Source organism: Lissotriton vulgaris, chromosome 1_2 (assembly GCF_964263255.1).
Source record: "Lissotriton vulgaris chromosome 1_2, aLisVul1.2, whole genome shotgun sequence".
Classification (NCBI taxonomy): domain Eukaryota; kingdom Metazoa; phylum Chordata; class Amphibia; order Caudata; family Salamandridae; genus Lissotriton; species Lissotriton vulgaris.
Genome location: NC_141686.1, coordinates 205,481,200 through 205,501,710, shown reverse-complemented (window position 1 = coordinate 205,501,710; position 20,511 = coordinate 205,481,200). Strand labels below are relative to the sequence as shown.

General features: G+C 43.2%; 1 protein-coding gene across 1 annotated transcript; it reads right to left on the bottom strand.

Annotated features, from left to right (window-relative positions):
• Positions 1 to 10,495: 10,495 nt before the first annotated feature.
• On the bottom strand, positions 10,496 to 11,434 carry LOC147734961 (olfactory receptor 5AP2-like). Its single transcript, XM_086953708.1, has one exon. The coding sequence runs from the start codon at positions 11,432 to 11,434 to the stop codon at positions 10,496 to 10,498; it is 939 nt and encodes a 312-aa protein (XP_086809834.1).
• Between the last annotated feature and the right edge of the window lie 9,077 nt (positions 11,435 to 20,511).

Sequence of the window (20,511 nt, the reverse complement as noted above, 5' to 3'; positions counted from 1 at the left end):
ACAGGACTGAATAGAATCAGACATGCCCGGGGCACACAAGGTGTCCCCGTGCATAAGCCAGTCCAAACCGGTCCTGGGATTTTCCAGACCCAGGCCTGGTGAGGAGCTGGACAAAGGAAAACGGGTGTAACTGCCCCCCTTCCTGGTCCCACCCAGAGGAGGGACCTAGCAGGTGATCCACTCCTCAGATTGGGAATAAGAGTGGGAGCAGTGCCATAGCACCTCAGATCATCCTGAATCAACTTGAAACTAAGAAGATGACTGGACTTCGACATTCTGCTGCACAGAAGACTGAAGAGCATCTCCCTTGTGGCCTAGGAGTGGCCACCCTGTGAACACAGGCACTATCCAGCAACTCGACGTCTGCTTTGCAGCCGCCTCCCGCCGGAGCCCGAGCCCAGAGCCTGACAAGACCCAGACTCCCAGACTTCTCACAGCCTGATCCACAGTCCCTGCAAAGAAGGGGCCCGTGGAGGCACCGAGAGACGTAGGACCAGACCTCTTGAAAGACCCCCTCGACGCTGACTGCGCAGCACCCGAGGCACCCTCGACGCTGTGCTTTGGGGTTTGAGAAGCCCCACAACCGAGCAGCCCTTGCACCGAAGATCAGCCCCCAGCATCTCCACGATCTGCTTGGTGCCCTTTTGCATTGTGCCACTCGACGCGCCATCCCGGTCACTTGCCACGTGGTCAGCGGCCATCTTGGCGACGAAACTTACAATCTTCACTGCGAGTCTGGTTGCTCCAGACTTTCCCTCGCTCCTGTGAAAAGAAGCACCCGCTCTGACCTTGTTGGTCCGAGTGGTAAGCCTTTTTTGATTTCTGCGTGGCTTGCAGTAGCCATGGCCTGTTTGCTCTGATCAAGTTGCCGACACCGCCATCAGCTAGAGCCTTTGTGGGACAGCTCGTGACCGACGCCTGGACGTCCTCGACCTCTTCGTGTCCACGTGGCTGCAGAGAGAAGCTACACCTCATCGCCTGTTTGCACCCAACATCGCCTGGTTCCAATCTGGTTCCACGGTAGTCACTGGCTAGTGACTTTGAACATTGTCCCCTCTGCTTTCAGGTCTTCACCACTTCAGATCCACCCTTGGATCCACCGGAACTCTTCACATCGAGCCGCCTGCAGCATCTTCAGCTCCAAGCACCATCGACCTGCGTGACAAAACCCGACACTACTTCGCACCTGTGCACCCGCTTCCTGTGGGTGAGGTAACTCAGCAACGCTGGTGTTCCTACACTGGTACACACCTCTAGTGTCTGTGTCTAAAGTTTCACTCCTCTAGGTCACTTGGAAGGTTGCTAAAACACTAACTTTGTAACTTTTACGCACCATAGACAATGCATTGGTGAATGCGTGCACTTTAAACACTGCACCCGAGTCCCGCGAGCCTTTCCCGACTTAGTCACTGCTAGTCCCGATCCGGTCCAGGGATTCCCAAGGCCCTAGGCCTATTTCCTTTTTGATTGGTATATCTTATACCACTTTCTTAGTATATGGTTTAGGTGGCCCCTAGGGCTCATCCATATTGTGCAACTTTTGTGTATTTCAACTGTGTTTTGTTTTAACGCTTGTGCTTCTGTGCTCATAAAGAGTATAGGGGATATTTGTAGTTAATAAATATATATATATATATATTTTCAATATATATCTGTGTGGTGCCCTTTCATTTGGTATTCAAGGGGGTTGTATATGGTAAAACAGCTTGTTTCACATGCCTTTCAGAGTTTAGCCTAAGACTGCTTTGCCCACGCTACCACTAGGATAGCTGGTCTATAAGGTTGACTTGCAACCAATCATCAAAAGGGTTACTTGGCATGGTACAAGGTGATCACTACAACTAGTGAGCATCATATACCAGGCCAACTTCTCACAGTTATCCTAAAAATCTAATTGTTAAATCACCAGGCCAGCACCATTTTCCTACTACTCAGTGTTCCTCAAGGTCTCCCCAAAAAAATTCAACCTCACTTGGTGGTTGAGCCAAATGTTTGCGACAGGGAAGGGACCAAAATGATCTATCACAAACCAAACTGGTGTTGCATGGGGGCACCTGCATTTTTGGTCCTGGCATCAGCAGCAATCTAAGAAAACCTACCAAACCTAGACATTCCTGAAAACTAGACACCCAGGAGAGTTGAGGGATGTGTGGCTTTCGTGGATCCCCCAATTATTTCTTTACCAGAATGACTCGCAAAACTCTAATTTAGCTTAAAAAGTCACAAATTCCTCACAGCTTTGTGAGGGAAAGTTGTGGGATCACTGGGCCAGCAAAAATTATTACCATCCAGCATTCCTCTCTGTCTCCTAATTAAAAATTACGAATTGGTTTTCACTGCATTTGTGCCTTCCAAACTAAAGCCAGTGTGTAATAAGAAGTCTTTATGAGAAAAGCCCTCTAATTCTCATGCTATTTTGGGTACCCAGAAAATCAGAGAGGTTTAAATAACCACTGCTTCTAAACTCCACATCTTGTGTCCATTTAAAAAATTGACAGGTTTCCGCGATATCTATCTTCACTGTTTATATTTTATCAAATTAATTGCTGTATACATGGTCCACAATAAAAAACATTGCAAGGTGCAGCTCAGTTAATAGCTCTGGGTTCCTCAGGTTCTTGGTGAACTTACAAGCACTATGTATCCCCTCGACCATGAGAGTCAAGTGGACTTAACAGTACATTGCTTTTGAAAATCTGCCATAATTAGAAAAAGTTACATATGAAAATGTAGACACAAATGGCATTTATTCAACTCCATTTCAATAGGTTTTTAATTCATTCTATAGGAAAACCACGAAAATGACCCTCTTGCTGAATTCAGAATGTTGTCTACTTTTTCCAGATGTATAGATTCCTGGGATCCACAATTCACACCAATTTTTACCAATAACTGGAAGGAGAATGAAAGGATAAAAATATGAAAAATCGACCATTTCCCAGTAAAATGCCAAAACTATGTTGAAAAATGTTATTTCCTAATTCAAACATGCCTGTTTTTGAAGACTGGGTGGATTGTGATTTTAGCACCACAAGCCCTTTTGTTGATGGCATTTGCATTAAGAAACACACACTTTCTGCTGCAGGACTTTTTTCCCACTTTTCCCCAAAAACCCAAACTTTAGCTATATTTTAACTAATGTCTCAGTCCCCTTCCGGGGAATCCACAAACCCAGGGTACCTCTAGAATCCCCATAAAAATGGGAAAAAATAATATGGTATACTAATTTTGTAAAAAACTTTTTGCGCGACAACAATATTGGGCGTCATAAAAATATTGCTTTTTTAAATTTGTTAAACATATATGCACTTTTAACAGACTTGATTGTATAGAGTTTCTTCCAGGTTTATACCTCAATGATAACTGTGTATCATATTAAATATTTTTGATTTTGATGTATATATTTATATTTTGTAAGCTTTGTGACCACTCTCACAGGCATCTTTCTGAATAAGTAGGTGCCATTTAAACCATTTCAAGGCTTTTACTCCTCTACCAAAAGGGTGAACACAGATCTGAGTAATATTTCATGATCTTCAATAGGCTGCTGACAAATCCAACAAGATTTGAAAACTTCATTATTATCCAGTATCTTTACAGAATCATCAATAATTTGGAGCAAGCAGTTTTGGTGCTATGACCTGCTATGAAGCCTGAGTGGAGATTTGTGAGAAGACGCTTTAGTTATTTACTTTGCTATGCATTTTCCAGAATTTCTGCAGGAATATCTATGAAGGTTCCATAACTGTCATTGCTGTAGATCTCAGCATTGGAGTTTTTGAAACTAAGGGGGTCATTAGGATGGCGGGTGGAAAATCACCCCGACCGCCATGGAGGCGGGAAACAACCGCCCGCCAAGACTGCGGATAAACCGGCGGCTGAATTAGGATCAACTGCCACAAAAGACCAACCGCAGCGGTAGCAGGCCTACCAAAACCGCCCGACGCGGGCAGTGATGGCAAAAAACCGACAGCGGGGGTTGGAAAAGCAGCGGAAAACACCGCACAGGAAATTAGGATATCCCCGAGGGTCCAGCGGTCGGAACCGCTGTTTCCGAATGCCGTGGTCGCACACAGGTGTGAATGGGAGAGATAGTGGAAGAGCTGCAGAATAGCCACCGCAGCGGAAGGTACATGAAAAAAATGGCGGACGATGCAAAAACACCTCAGTGATGCCAAACATTGCTCAAACTAAAGTAGCTATGCCCCCCAAACACATAAAAACATACAAATTAAATAAATAAATACAAAACCAAAAATAAAAGCACAGGACAACTCCCACAACACACCTTACAGCCAGATTCCACTTTGACACACCCACATAGCTGAGTATAAACCCAACCCCTTCACTGACCACAATCCTTTGCAACACTCCAGAAGAGAAAGCCCTACACCACATCTGACAGGAGAGGCAAAAGAGCACAGCACACACACAACCACCACCACCATCACACCAGCACCAACAATCCCCCAGCACACAAAGCACCTCACACATCAACACCACACCCGCCACCCACACACCTGCACCTACAAACACTTCAACCACCACACACCATGACCTCACAGAAGATGCCCAAATTTACAGAGGGTGAGTTGACAGTCATGGTCAACGAGATTGTCAGAGTAGAGCCACAACTGTTTGGTAGCCTTGTCCAACAGACACCGTTGGTCACAAGGACACAAATGTGGGAAAGGATAGTACAAAGGGTCAATGCAGTAGGGACCACCCCAAGATCCAAGAAGGAGATCATGAAGCGGTGGCATGATCTCAAGAGGGTTGTCAAGGAGAAGAGGGGCAAGAACTGGGAGCTGGCGAACGTGACTGGCAGTGGCCCTCCATCCCACCAAAAACATTCACACCATGGGAGGAGAAGGAGCTTGCCATACTGCACCCTGAGAGTCTCACAGGAGTACCCGGAGGAACGGAGGTTGGTAAGTACAAACAAAAGCCAAACATCTCACTGATAAGTACTTCCTTTCACAACCCAAACACCATTGCACTGTTCACCCTCACCCAACAGGTAGCCAGCCATCTTCACTGTGAGGCCTGTTTGGGGGAGGGAGGCCTGCACTACCACTCCCAGCATGCCCCTAATTCACACTCCAGCAGCATGGAGGCCTCACCCACCCAGGAGCATGTGTCAGCCATTGCAGTGTTCTCCCTCAACTAACAGGTAGGTAGCCATCTCTTATTGGAGGCCTGTTTGGGGTGGGAGGCCTGTATCACTACTCCCAGCATGCCCCCTGGCCCACAATCCAGCAGCATGGAGCACTCCCTCCCACCCATGAGCATGTGTCAGCCATTGCACTTTTCTGCCTCACCTAACAGGTAGGTATCCATCTTGTATTGGAGGACTGTTTGGGGGTAGGAGGCCTGTATCACTACTTCCAGCATGACCCCTGGCCCACACCCCAGCTGTATGGAACACTCCCTTCCACCCAGGAGCATGTGTCAGCCATTGCAATGTTCTCCCTCACCTAACAGGTAGGTAGCCATCTTGCTTGTGATGTTTGTCCAACTTGTTTGGGAGGCCTGTTTGGGGGTAGGAGGCCTGTATCACTACTCCCAGCATGCCCCATGGCCCACACTCCAGCAGCATGTAGGCCTCACCCACCCAGGAGCGTGTGTCAGCCATTGCACTGTCCACCCTCACCTAACAGGTAGGTAGCCATCTTCACTGTGAGGTCTGTTTGGGGAGGGATTTTGTCCCACAACTCCCACCATGCCCCCTGGCCCACACCCCAGCCGCATGGAGCACTCCCTCTAACCCAGGAGCATGTGTCAGCCATTGCAATTTTCTCCCTCACCTAACAGGTAGGTAGCCATCTTGCTTGTGATGTTTATCCAACTTGATTGGGAGGCCTGTTTGGGGGTGGGAGGCCTGTATCACTACTCCCAGCATGCCCGCTGACCCACACTCCAGCAGCATGGAGGCCTCACCCACCCAGGCCCAAAAAGGATAAAAAAGAAGGAATTTAGTTTGGAAGAAAGTTATACCAATATGAATTATGTGTCAGACATTGCACTGTTTTCACTCACCTAACAGGTAGGTGTTTTGGACCCACCCAGGACCAAAAAGGATAAAAAAGAAGGAATTCAGTTTGGAAGAAATGTATACCAATAAGAATTATGTGTCAGACATTGCACTGTTCTCCCTCACCTAACAGGTAGGTAGCCATCTTGTATTAGAGGCCTGTTTGGGGGGCCTCTATCACTACTCCCAGCATACCCCCTGGCCCACACTACAGCAGCATGGAGGCCTCACCCACCCGGGAGCATGTGCCATCTTCACTGCAATGTCTGTTTGGGGAGGGAGGTTTGTCCCACAACTCCCACCATGCCCCCTGGCCCACAACCCAGCCGCATGGAGCACTCCCTCCCACCCAGGAGCATGTGTCAGCCATTGCACTGTTCTCCCTCACCTAATAGGTAGGTAGCCGTCTTGTATTGGAGGACTGTTTGGGGGTGGGAGGCCTGTATCACTACTCCCAGCATGCCCCCTGGCCCACACTCCAGCAGCATGGAGGCCTCGCCCACCCAGGAGCATGTGTCAGCCATTGCACTGCCCACCCTCACCTAACAGATATGTAGCCATCTTCACTCTTCCTGATGGGTGTGTGTGAGACCTGCATCCCTACACACAGCAACAATTGCATGCAATGCATTGACATCTGACATGTATGAGTACATGATGTTCCTCTGCACCATGAAATTACACAGTGTTACAATGAATAATACTAGTTGTGACTTCACAATTGTGTAGTGTACAGACAGTTGATGACACGCAGATGACACAATACTTGCACAGTGCCCAACACTGACCATTACCTATCTAATCCACAGGTGATGAAGAACTCACTGCTGAGGACCATAACAATGAACAGCAGAGACAGTCTCCATCCCCGGTACATGGACTCTCGGATGTTGACTCCAAGGACAGTTTGGACGATGAGCTTCATGCTGGCCCATCTGGTGTGCCACAGACCCAGAGGTCCCAAGACCCCATCTTTCCCACCCCCATGTCTGCTGCAACAACAACAGCACAGCAGACCCCTGCAGTCATGGCCTCTACCTCCACCGCTGCCATCACCGCCACCACCACCACCAGTACCACCAGTACCACCTGCAGCACCCTCCCTGTCCCAGGGGATGACCAGGCCACACCAACAACTGTGGAGGGCAGGGAGAGTGTGCGTGGACCCAGAGTGGTGAGGCAACAGGTCTGTGGCAGCAGGGGAGGTGGGAGTGCCAGGGTCACCACCAGACCTCAGGAGGAGTGGACACCATCCCTGGATCACTTCACCAGAGTTGTGGAGGCATACCAACAGGTCCAGGGACAAAGTGGCCGGTCTAATGAACTATTACGGGAGCTCATCCTGCTGATGAGGTCCATCGACAACCGCCTTGGACAGACGGTGGACCTCATGGGCCAGCTAGTGGCATTACTGAGGGACAGGCCAGCATCCCAAATAACACCTCTGCCCCCCTCTGTTGTGCCACAGGATGACAGAGCTCCTATTCCCCCATGCGGCCACAGAGAGGGGTGAGTCCTCAGACGCCACTGGCCAAGCAGCCGCCCCCTCAAGAGATCAAGTGGGCGTCCAAAGAAGGGCCTGGGAGTCTCTGGAGGCAAAGCACCAGCCACACGCCAGTCACGGAGCCAGCCCCGATGGCAACCCTCTTCCCCACTGCATTGACTCTTTGAACTGTCCTTTCCCGCACTGCCTGGTGAATGGCACATGTCTGTTGGACTGGGTCACCACATCCATGTGGTCCCTACTCTTGCATCTCATCTACTATGACTGTCAACTCACTGCTCCATCACCACCAACATGTGAAAATGCACGCACCCCTCACATGTCAACTCTGTAAATAAAACTCCTTATAATTTGTACAGTCTTGTGTGCTATTTTGATGGTGTCCAAAATGTCCAGTTGCTTCACAGTGAATAGTAGATAAGGCCCATCTGTGTCTGGTATAATTGCACACTTTCACACTTCTGTCAATGCATATTGTGTTGATGCATCCTGCATTTGTGAGATGGTCATGGACCCTCAATGCCCCAATGTGTGCATGCAATCACATCTGTTTGGGCCATGCAGAGTGCCCTTGTGAGGGGTGCCCCAGTTTTAGAGGGAGGGAGGTTACAATTTTCCTGAGTCTGTGTCTTGCTACTGTACTGATAGATGTTGGTACCTGACACTGGTCATTTATCCTTCTTTTCTCTCAAACCTGCAGCTCAAAGTACACCAGCGTAAGGCCGTGTGGAGGGCCATTGCAGCAAAGGTGCGAGCCCTGGGGGTATCGAACAGACGACGCAGCCACTGTCACAAGAGGTGGGACAACATCAGCCGGCTGGCAAAGCAAGTGCCAGAGATGACCTTGGGGATGCTACCACGCACCGGGCGTTTGGCATGACTCCACTGATGGGCCACATCCTGGCAGTGACTTATCCAAACATGGATGCACGTCTGAAGGAGCTTCGCCAGCAAGGCAGGGGTGGTGAGTATCTGGGGAGGGTACCTTTTGGTGGGAGTGGATGCATGTGCACAGGGCCTGTGGCAGTGGTGACCCATGTGATATACGTTTGTTGCTGTGCTGTGTAATGTGAGCGGCTGCTATGATGTGTGCTTGTGTGAGGCATTGGGCCACTCTGGCCTTACTAAGCTGATCCTCCCTGCTGTACTTTCGCATTGCCAGATGTGTTAGGCTCCACATGGGATAGTGTGGGGAATCTAATATGGGGTGAAGAGCAGTGTCCACTTTTTGAGTTTGACTTTATACATGCCAACTTTGCATGCACCATCATCGTTGAGGCCCACACCTCGGAAAACAATGTGCCTCTGATTACCACATGGTGCTTTCTATGGCCTACTTGGCATTGTGGACTGTAATGTCACAGGTGGATTCAGGACATAGCACCTTACTAGTTTTACTTGATCTTACCACAGTGTTCGATACACTGTCCCCTTTAAGACTTGTGGAACGTCTCAGGGAGATGGGGGTTAGGCCTTGGATCTCCTCGCCTCTTTTCTTAGGGATTGATCTCAAACGGTAAAACTGGGAAGCTTCTACTCGGATTCAGTCGCCCCTTGTTGGCGGAGTGCCTCAGGGCTCTTCCTTGAGCCCTACATTATTTAAAATCTATGTGGCCCTGCTTGCAAGGGTAGTGAAATCGTTTGGGTTGGAGGTGTTGTCTTATGCGGACGGCACTCAATTTATGGTGTCCATCACTCACAATGTCAGTGACTCAGCTCAAAATTTTAAAAATTGCATGCAAGCAGTCTCGTCATGGATGGTACAAAACTATCTAAAATTGAATGGCGAGAAGACAGAGGCTCTGATCTTTGGTGATAAGATGGACACTTGATCAGGGGAGTGGTGGCCCGACTCCCTGGGTACATGTCCTACTCCCGTCCCTCATGGTAAAAACCTGGGAGTGGTGGACGACAACTCCCATTATTTGAACCTGCGGGTCTCCAGGACAGTGACTGTGTGCATTGGGCTAATCAGGCTCATTAGGAAAATCTCACGGTTCCTCTCTTTTGCAGCTCGAAAACAAGTCTCAGTTGCATTAATACTGTCCAAATTGGATTATTGCAATGCCCTGCATTTGGGGATTAACAAAGGACAGTTGCGGTGCCTGCAGCTGGTGCAAAATGCAGCTGCAAGGCCCTAACTTTAGGACTCCTAAACTGAGAAAAATCCTAATTTTAAGACTTTCGGTATTCACAGAAGGCATTTAGGAGTCCTAAAGTTAGGACTACTAACTTCTGTGAATACAAAAAGTAGTAAGTTCATTTTGTGAATGCCAAAAGTAGTAAGTGCATTCTGTGAATACCAAAATAGTAGTAAGTTTAGGATTGAGTCTTAAGTTCATTCTGTGAATCGGGCCCATTATGCAGAGAAGAGCACCTTTACACAACGACAATTCCAAGGATAATTCCAAGGACAGCATACTACCACAAATGCCTCTTACAAAGAGAAACCTAACTAATTTAGTTCAACTCAATCAATGTGGTTTCATGTAAAACAAACACAAAGTACAGGTGTGTGTACCTGTGTTTTCATGAGTTAGCACATTAAAGCCAGACCTAAGGGCGACGCTGCTGGTTATATTAACATGTGAAGGGCACAATAACATCTGGAAACTCTTTTACATCTTGTCTGATGCAAAAATGTTGTACATATTAATAGACTTGTGCATGTGCTAGATTGCAGTAAAGTAGCAGAACACTGCTTTTCATTCCTGTTTTACATTTTGTAGCAAACGCCTTGAAGTTAGAATGGTCTGACAGGTTGATGTCTACTTTTTTGTACAGTGAGAACATTTTTTGTGCTCAATAATGTTGCCAATATGTGTCGCCAGATACAAACGAAACTCACCAAAAATAAGTGAGAGACCCAAATGGAAGCTTCACAATGGAGGTACCTGAGTAAAATTCTCGTTGAAATCGGATGTAAAAGAGCACAAGAACATGTTGATGCTTTTTCTCTATTTCGAGGCACTGGTCTTTCCTAACCCTTTCCTCAGGGCTTGCTTTATCTCCTGGTTTCTAAAGCTGTAAATTAGTGGGTTAAGCATAGGAATTATTACCATATAGAAGATGGATGCCACATTGTCATTTGCCATTGAGTGGCTTGCAGTGGGCTTGGCGTACATATAAACAAGTGTGCCATAAAATAACGTGACACAGACAAAATGAGAGGAACAAGGGGAGACAGTCTTCTTCCTCCCCTCTGAGGAACTTATCCCTAGAATGGCAGACACTATATAGACGTATGATATAAGTACGATGATTAGAGATGTCAATATGACTCCACCTGCCATTGAAATTAGCACCACTTCATTGATGGTTGTATCGGAGCAGGCGAGCTTCAAGAGCGCAGGGACATCACAGAAGAAATGACTGATCTTATTGTCCTTGCAAAAGGGCAGCGTAAAGGTAAAAATAGCATGTGTTAGTGAATTGATGATCGCAATTACACCTATGCTAACAAGAAGATAGAGGCAGGTTCTATTGTTCATTATGACAGGATAGAGCAAGGGATTACAGATAGCTGTGTACCGATCATAGGCCATCAATGCTATCACACAAACATCTGCAGTTCCAACTACATATGATAAAAACATCTGTATTGCACACCCTGTAAAAGAAATTTTCTTCCCCATCCATAGGAAGTTGACCAACATGTTGGGGACAGCGACAGAGGAAAAAGAGATGTCTACGAAGGCCAAACTGCAGAGCAAGAAGTACATGGGGCTGTGAAGGTTATGGTTCATTGTGATCAATGCCATGATTCCAACATTACAAAGAAGGGTAATGCTATAGATAAGGAGGAAGAAATAGAACAGAGGAACTTGTAGTGCCGGGTCTTCTGTGAGTCCTAAAAGAATGAACTCCATCACACGGGTGTTGTTGACTGTTGGCATGGTTGCCAACAATAGAGCCTAAAAGAAAATAAGAAGGTATATAGAGATGTGAAATTCTAGAAACACTGCTGAGCACCAATAGTCATGTTAGTTATTGATATAAATATTAAAGGTTGTAAGCAAAGCATGCTATGGTTGAGAGACTTTGTACCATGCCCATTACCCCAGGGGGTCTCTTTGTATTAGTTTTGCACCACTATGCTCAGGTATATGTGATGAAACAGCATGACAACAGCATCATTTTTACAAGTTTATGGATGCAAATAGTAAGAGCCTGATCTAGAGTTTGACGGGCAGGGTAAAGTCTGTCAGGGTGGCGTAAGATAATACGAATCACTGACAGATTATCGATTTCTAAAAAATCGACCTACTATAACATCGAGTCTCTAATATCGATAGCACTAATATCGACACCCTATACTTAACATGAAAACTACAATAATATCGAGCAAACTATATCGATGCACAACAATATCGTCTACATAAATATCGTTAGCATTATTTTCGAATACCATAATATCGACACTCAATACTACATATAACACACTACAATAATATCGAATGCAAAAATTTCGATAGCACTATTTTCGTCTATATCAAAATATCGATAGCTAAATTATACTCCATTTTTTATATATAACACCAATAAATCTATTCTCTAAATAATACACACATTTCTAATGACTTCACTAATGTATTTACAAATTATTAAGTAACATTTAGTGTACTAAATTGTGTTTTCGCAAACTGACGAAATTTGTATATAAACTCTTTGTAAACATACTTATTTAATACTTAGTACTCATTTTACATAAACTTTATTTATTACAAGAGTTTTTTTTACATAAATATATCATTTCAATTCCTCAACATAAACTATATAAGAAAATATATCTTAAATGTTTTACTTAAAAAAAATTCAAACTAACCAATAGTAACTCGTCTTTACACATCTGACCAATCAGATGGCAAACTTAATTACACATAGACTATATAAACCAATCACAAACAGCCATACAAGTTGCAGGAAATATTCTTCGTGACCACATACTGCCAATTTTGGGAGCACCATCTATATTCTTCTCTTCAAGAAAATTCGCCCTGAAACTACAAGTAAGTAATCATATAGCTCTGTTAATAAATTCTAATGTTTTTTGTCTATTAATTATAGACCAAGATTTGTAACCTAATTTGTTATTTCTTTACGTACTTTACCTTTAAACAGACTCTACAAACAAATCAAGTTATACTTCAACTTCAAGATACAGGACACTTTAAATTTAAAAAAGGTATCTACATATGTTTAACATTTACTTAACGTTCTTTGCCAATTATTGGCCTAATTTAAAACTCTATACTTTGTTTCTTAGCCTCTAAATCTAAATACATAGTGTGAAGCCAGAATTTTTTGAGGAAAAAACTTTACAATGCTGTGTAAAAAATGTTTTCTTCCTGTTCTTAAATATGTTTTTATGTGCTTATACTCATAATACATGTATCATCCTCGATTCTTTTTAGCAATTAAGTAACAATGCTTTATAACAAATGTGTATTATTTATATAACATATAAACGCATTAGTAATTTTCATCAACTTTCTCTCTAAACAGAACTGAAAGGTACAGAAAAGAGATAATTCACATCAAAGAACAAACATTCTGCTACTACTATAATTCTCTTGGTAAGATCATAAATAAAACATAACTAGTCTTTATAAACTCTATGGAATGTACTAGAAATAAAATGCCTCTTTTTATGCATCTGTTAGTATAATCTTCCTGTTCTTAAATATGTTTTTTGTGCTTTTACTCATAATACATGTATCACCCCCGGTTCTTTTTAGCAATTAAGTAACAATGCTTTATAACAAATGTGTATTATTTATATCACATATAAACGCATTAGTAATTTTCATCAACTTTCTCTCTAAACAGAACTCAAAGGTACAGAAAACAGATAATTCACATCAAAGAACAAACATTCTGCTACTACTATAATTCTCTTGGTAAGTTCATAAATAAAACATAACTACTCTTTATAAACTCTATAGAATGTACTAGAAATAAAAATGACTCTTTTTATGCATCTGATAGTATAATCTTGGAAATTTCTCTTTTTAAATTCAAATAAACAAAACTATTTTTAGAGACGTTATAACGTAAAACAAAAGTTACCAAAAAACAAATTGACACTTTTCCTATAACATACTTAATTATTTCTCAACAGACCGTGGCAATAGAAGAACAACATCTAACTGAACAAGCATCTACTTTCGATAAATAGAACATTACTGGTGGTAAGTACATTACTAGAAGAATACTAGCTTTATTTAAAATCTTTTATACATTTCAGATTGTATTAATATTTGTATATTAACTTTTCTAGATACCAGAAGTCAAGAATGACTGATGATGCAAGATTTATTACATCTCAGAAAGGCAAATTTTTGTTATGCTATATGGGCTACATTTATACTCAGGAGAAACAAAAAGACCTTAAAGTGAATTGGAAGTGTACAAAATATTACTCCAATAAATGCTATGGCCGTGCTACAACAAGGGAAACTAGTGTTATAAATACCACTGAACATAATCACCCACCAAACATGTCGGAAATAGAAGTGAGATCCACTCTTGAAAATATCAAGGAATTAAGTACCAGATCAGAACTACCTACCAACGTAATTCTGAAAGAATTACTACCTAAAGTTCCCAAAGAAGCAAGAGGTCAGCTACCATCTATTGCTACCATTAAAAGAACAATAGCAAGAACAAAAAAAGCAAGTAGACCCAATATACCAACTCCTAAAACTTTTGAAGAAGTCATAATTCCGCCAGAGCTTGTAATTACTCATAATGACGAGCCATTTATATTTTATGATAATCATAGCAAGGACAAAAGAATAATCATGTTTGCAACTAATAACAATATAAAAAAATTAACTGAAAGTACTACTTGGATGATGGATGGTACTTTTTCTATATGCCCAAAACCTTTCTACCAGTTATACACAATTCATGGGCAATATCATAATACCTGTATCCCCTTCATATATTGTTTATTACCAAACAAACAAGCCACAACTTACTCAGAAATCTTACAAAAAATAAAGGAACAAAGTTCTGACTACTTCCCAATGAAAATCATCATAGACTTCGAGCAAGCTATGATTAATTCTATTTTGAAAACTTACCCACACACATCCATTCAAGGATGTTATTTTCATTTCAATCAATGTCTCTGGAGACATTTACAAAAATCTGCCCTTAGTGTTGAGTATGCAACAAATATAACTTTTGCATGCCAAATCAAACATCTCATTGCTCTGGCATATGTACCAGTAACTGATGTGGCCGAACATTACAATTTGTTAATTGAAAGTCCTTTCTACACCCAAAATGAGCAAAGACTCACCCCACTTTTAGATTACTTTGAGGACAACTGGGTAGGAAGACTACATAGGTCAGGCCACAGACGCCAGCCAAAATTTGCAATTCCCTGGTGGAATGTCTATCTACCAACACTCAACCAAGAGACAAAAACGAACAATGCTGTTGAAGGTTGGCACAATGCCTTCCTCTCTTTTACTGGACGTACAACACCCACATTACACAAGCTAGTCACAGCTATACAAAAAGAGCAAAGCTTTCAGGAACTACGTATGCAGCAATCAGTCATACAACTGAAACCAAAACTCTCTAGACAAACTGCTCAAATGTATTTATATCTTCAACAGCAAGTCCAACTATATCCTACAACAAGAGGACTGGAATATTTAAAAATGATAGCCAAAACATTGAACTAATTGCAATAACTAAATTAATTGATAGAGATCACACAATATCCTTAATCTAAAAAAACACATATTTTAATATAATAAAAAAATATTTATTTAGTCTAATTTATTTTTTAACACTATTCTAAAAAGACTAAATAAATATATTATTATATCACAATATTTGTTTTTAAAAACTGCTTCCATCCAAATAAAATAACATAAATTTATAACTTACCTTTAAATAGAACATCATAAAGATAATCCTTTACCGACAATACAATGTGTAAATATCAAAGACTTAATCCAACAAATCATTAATTATGTTTTCTTTAACTCTGCAAAAACTATCCATCATCCAAATTAAACGACTAGTCAAGTCAAGTCAAAGATTTATTGCATAATTAATTAAAATTATTACAAATGCACATGATAAAATAACAGAGCAGATTGCTAACGTTTCTTAAATTACTACTTCTTCAGATTAAAATAACCTTAAAAGTGATGCGAGTTTGAAAACAATAGGAGGGGCTTCCTCTGACATTAATCAGTCTATCTCCGGGTCTCTTTTTCTTTACCCAGTATGAGACCCTGGAGTTAGGGTTTCCCTGATAGGCTTTTGTCACGGTGTTCCCCCTGCTCACATTCTCTTAAGCGTTTACTAGCCTCTGCCATAAATTTAACTCCCCGGCAAATCAAAATTGAGGAGGAACCTCCCAACCAGCTTGTAACTGCCTGTCTGCATGAGCAAATGTTCATCTCTTTAAAAATGGATTTCAAATATTGTCGTCTCTGTCCTATCAGTGCCGGACATACACAAAAAAGATGGGCTAAAGTTTCGTATTTATACCCACAGAGTCGACATCGCTCCGACTGATAGGAATGTTTCCAAGAGGGTAATAAATCTTTTGAGACATGCATGCCCATCCTATGGTTTGTGAAAGCTTTTTTTAAATGGCCGTTGAAGTGGGATGTAAGATATGCATGAGGTTTTAGTATTGTAAAAGAGTTAATAATGGTCCAGCCATGACGACGATTTACGAGGGAATATTTATCCTCCAAAAAGGATTTCTTTTTCGCTGCCCCGTTGGCTAGTCTGCTTAGGGTTGATTTGTCTGTCCCAGCTTTCCAGGCTGGTTCCAGGTTCAGCTTTTCAACGCACAGTTTCAGGTACTTCCCCCAAGTATTTCCAGAGTCGGTCTCCGCCCGTTGTTTGATTTCTTCCCAGCTCATCCAGTCCATTGTATCTGGGTCTGCAGATCGAAGTTTGTTACAGAATTTTACAAAGCCGCTCATGCTCCGGAAATACTGATTTTGCAAACCAAATTCCAGCCTGACTTGAGAAACCGAGGCGGATTTTGGGAGATTGAAAACCGCTTTATAGATTTTAATCTGTAGGTCTTTCAGAAAATCGGCCTCCTTACCACACCAGGTAACTAGACCATAGGATAAGCTGGGCAAAATTTGAGCTGTCATGACTTTTAATAGGTGCTTGTGGTTTGGGCAGTCCATATTTCCTTTTAAAGATCGATAGGCAAAGATCAAAGATTGGGCTTTTGCTTGAAGTACTGCTTTGTGCTCCTTGTGATTTCCACCTTTTGATATTATTATTCCCAGGTATTTGTATGAATTTTGTTCTTCCACTATGTCCCCCTTCGCCGTCCATTTGTACTTAAGTTTTTGCGGATCTACTAGGCGTACCACTTTTGTTTTGTCTTTATTTAATTCCAGCCGTTCCCGATCCAAGTAAGATGACAATTTATTAATGGCTCGTTGTAGACCGATAGGTGTTTTACTCAACAGAACTATATCATCTGCATATTGCAAAAAATATATTGGATTGTTAGCCAATAATGGGGGGTGATTTTCAGCCGATTCCAACACACTCGAGAGGTCAGAGAGAAAAAGGTTAAACAGGGTGGGGGCTAGTACACATCCTTGTTTTAAACCTTGATGCGTAGGAATGCTCATGGTTGTACTGCCCCCATTGCCCAGTTTCACTCTTGCCCAGGTGTTCCGGTATAAGGCTATTATCGCTTGCAAGAGTTGATTTGGGAGGCCCCAGCATTTTAATTTGTCCCACAAGCGCTCTCTGTTCACCCTGTCAAACGCAGACTTGATGTCAATAAAGCAGGCATACAGCCGGGTTCCCTTGGCTACTGCATTGTCCATTAGGAGTGACAGGCAAGTTAAGTTTGTTATTGTCCCCATTCCTTGCCTGAAGCCAGTTTGGTATTTGGGAATTTTCTTGGTTACTCCTGCCCAGGCCTGTAGCTCAAGTAGTAAGCAGGAGGCGTAGAGCTTAGCCTCCACATCAATTAAAGATATCAGTCTATAATTTGTTGGTTTACGATGATCTCCATGCTTGAATATCGGGTGAATAATATTTCCTTTCCAGGACGTGGGAACGTCTGCTTGTTTGTATATGTGGTTAAATAAACGAGTTAAAGTCTCTAGCCACATATCTGGATCCTGTTTAAAAATAGCATTTGGCAGCCCGTTCGGGCCTGCAGCTCCTTCTGACTTCAATTTTGATATGATCGATTTTAATTCTTTTTTGTTGATTAAATCGGCCAGCTCAATTTCCCCCTTTGAGACTTCCTTGGACTCCGGTCTTTCCTTATAATTAGTTCCATTTTGTTTATCCTCGACTTCCTGTATGGCCCGTAAACTTTTCTCAGGGACTTGCTCTGTTTCTTTGTATAAAGATTGCACATGGCGGACCCAAATGTCCGCTCCGACTCCTGCTTCCTGATGGAGATTAGTTCTTTGATTTAGATCATTTATGATTCCCCAGAAGTCACGACTATTAGGATGTTTTCCCGCAATTAGGAGTTTGTTCCAAATGTTTTCTTTGTACTCGGCCTTCCATCCGCTGAGCTTATTGTTTTGTGTATTGGACCTGCATTTATTGACTTTATTAGATCTGTGTGTGCCGTCCTTTGTTGAAGTGAGCATTTGCGTTCCTTTTCGAGTACTGTAACTTGCAAGGGGGTTATTACAATTTTGGGACCTGGATCTGCTGATTCCCCAGATGCTTCGTATGGATTTCCTTCGACTGTTGGACTTGTAGCCTGCTCTTTTCTGACTGTCGTGCCCTGATGAGGGCTCATCTTAGGTGTACAATTCTTATCCTTACTTTTATTTGACGGAACTGGTGCAAGATCAACTTGATTGCCACCACCAAATCCCGCCGGTTGTAAGGGTTTTGATTTTACTTGCCACTGCTCCTGCCCTTCCTGTTGCTGGTCCAAACTTATTTCTCTGTGAGAGTTGAGACCTGTGTTAGGCGCTGAGCCCGTCTTTCCTGTTGACTGGGTGGGAAGATTTTTAATTCCTTGGATGGTGCCACCATTCCTTGGTGAATTTGGTGTGATTGATTTGTCAACTGAATTGGAATAACTCTTCTCTCCCTCTAATAAGTCAATTGGAGGTTTTGATTTGTTAACCTGGAGACTTTCAGTTTTGAATATGGGAAAGAGGTTACCCAGGTCTGTATTCGGTTGCCTTTTATACTTAAGCCTGGCCTTTCTTGCTTTTTTCCTTTGCCTCCTTGTGGGCTTGTCCTCAATAAAGGAATTTTGGGAGGGCAGGGTGTCATGAATGACTAAGACTGTGTTCCCTGAACCCGCTTTCTTTGATGATCGGTCTTGATCTGTTGTTTTTATGGCGCCTTTTTCGTGCTTACTCAAGACCATTAATGAGTTGTCCTGGTTAAGATTATTTTCTTTCTCTTGGGTATTGCTGCGGGATTGTTTTACCTCTCCTAGGATATCCATCAGGATGGCCGGTAGGCTTGCTAGTTTTTCAAGTATTGTTCCACATCCACAACTGCATTGTTGTTTACATAAGCTGGTGGTAGCCTCTGATTTTCCCCCATTTGTTAGCAGCGAGGCCAGGGAATCCAGTTTTGCGTTTATCCCCGAAATGTGACCCGCCACTAATGAAATAAGGTCAATCTGAACCTCCATTTTATTTGATTGATAATTTAGCACCCTTATGGCTTGGTCTAGAGTGCTCAACAAGGCTTGAAACCATGGTGTGGATGCCTGGTCTTTTTCGAACTTGCTTGGGTCCTTAGGTTCTACATCCGAAGTGCATCCCGATGAAATTGAGATTGGAGCATCCTGATTATTGTGGAATTGGTTTGGTGACGTGATGATACGGTTATCAACAGAGGGTTGTACATGGTCATTTTTCCCTACATAGCAACGGGGGGTTGACACCATCATGCCTGGGCTTGCGTGGCAATCCTCGAACCCCTGTTCTGATCGTGGGGCTCTCCCTTGAGAGTCAATGTACTTTGTTATTCTCTCGGTAAGATCCTCGAGTTGGGAATCGTTTGATAAAAACAAGGGTTTTAACCATGGATCCCCTTCATGACCAGATGAGTTGAAAAAGTTTCCGTGACCAGTGATTCTCTCCTGGCAGCCTTTGAGTGCCTTTGTATGGTCATTAGCTTCAACCAACTCCGTGATTGGGGCACATTTGCTCTGAATCAGACGAATATCCTTTGGAGGGGAGCCATCAATGGCGGCCTTGTTAACTCCGCCTCCCTTGTTCTCGTTTATCATTATCGAGGTGGTGGAGTGATGCACCTGGGCAGTTACTAGTTCCTGTTTACCCTTAGCTGGATGAGCCACACACGCTGTAGGCGACGAATGCCCAGTAGGGTCATTTGTCCGGTTCTGCGGACTTTTGGCCCGTGGGGAATTGGCGTTCTGAGGCGCAATAGGGCTTGGGAGCTTGCAGGCCTCAACTGTTGGTGCATAAATCTCTGCCATTGGATCCTTTAAATAAAAGAATTTTAAAAGCCCGGTTTTCCATCTGCAGGGTAATAATTGTTCTGGAGTTGGTGCTGAAACCAACCTATCCCTTGAGTTTTGCCGGATCCCTACTTCCGATTGCGGTGTTACATCCACAATTTGCTTCCTTGATTTTTTCCTCGCTTTTTTGTTTTCCACAGGTTGGCGCGTTTTCCCTGATCTCATTTCCCCCCAAAAAAAACAGCACTTTGCGATCCTTTTTTTTTTTGGCCTGCTCTGGGGTCAGGCTGGCTGCTTAATCAAAGGTATTCCTTGTGGCTCGATTGATGAAGTAGAGACCTGCCCCTTTTCCAGTATGACTGTGCTGGCGTGGGAGCCGGATTGAATTGCTTCCTCCCTTATTTGCTGGCTCTTAAAAGGGGGCAAGAACCCCGGCAACTGCTACTTTTATTGGGTTTTTATGGGGTTTTTGCCTCTTTTAATGTTGTATTGGTGCTCCCATGGCGGGAAGACCGTCCGGGGCCCGGATACAGACTG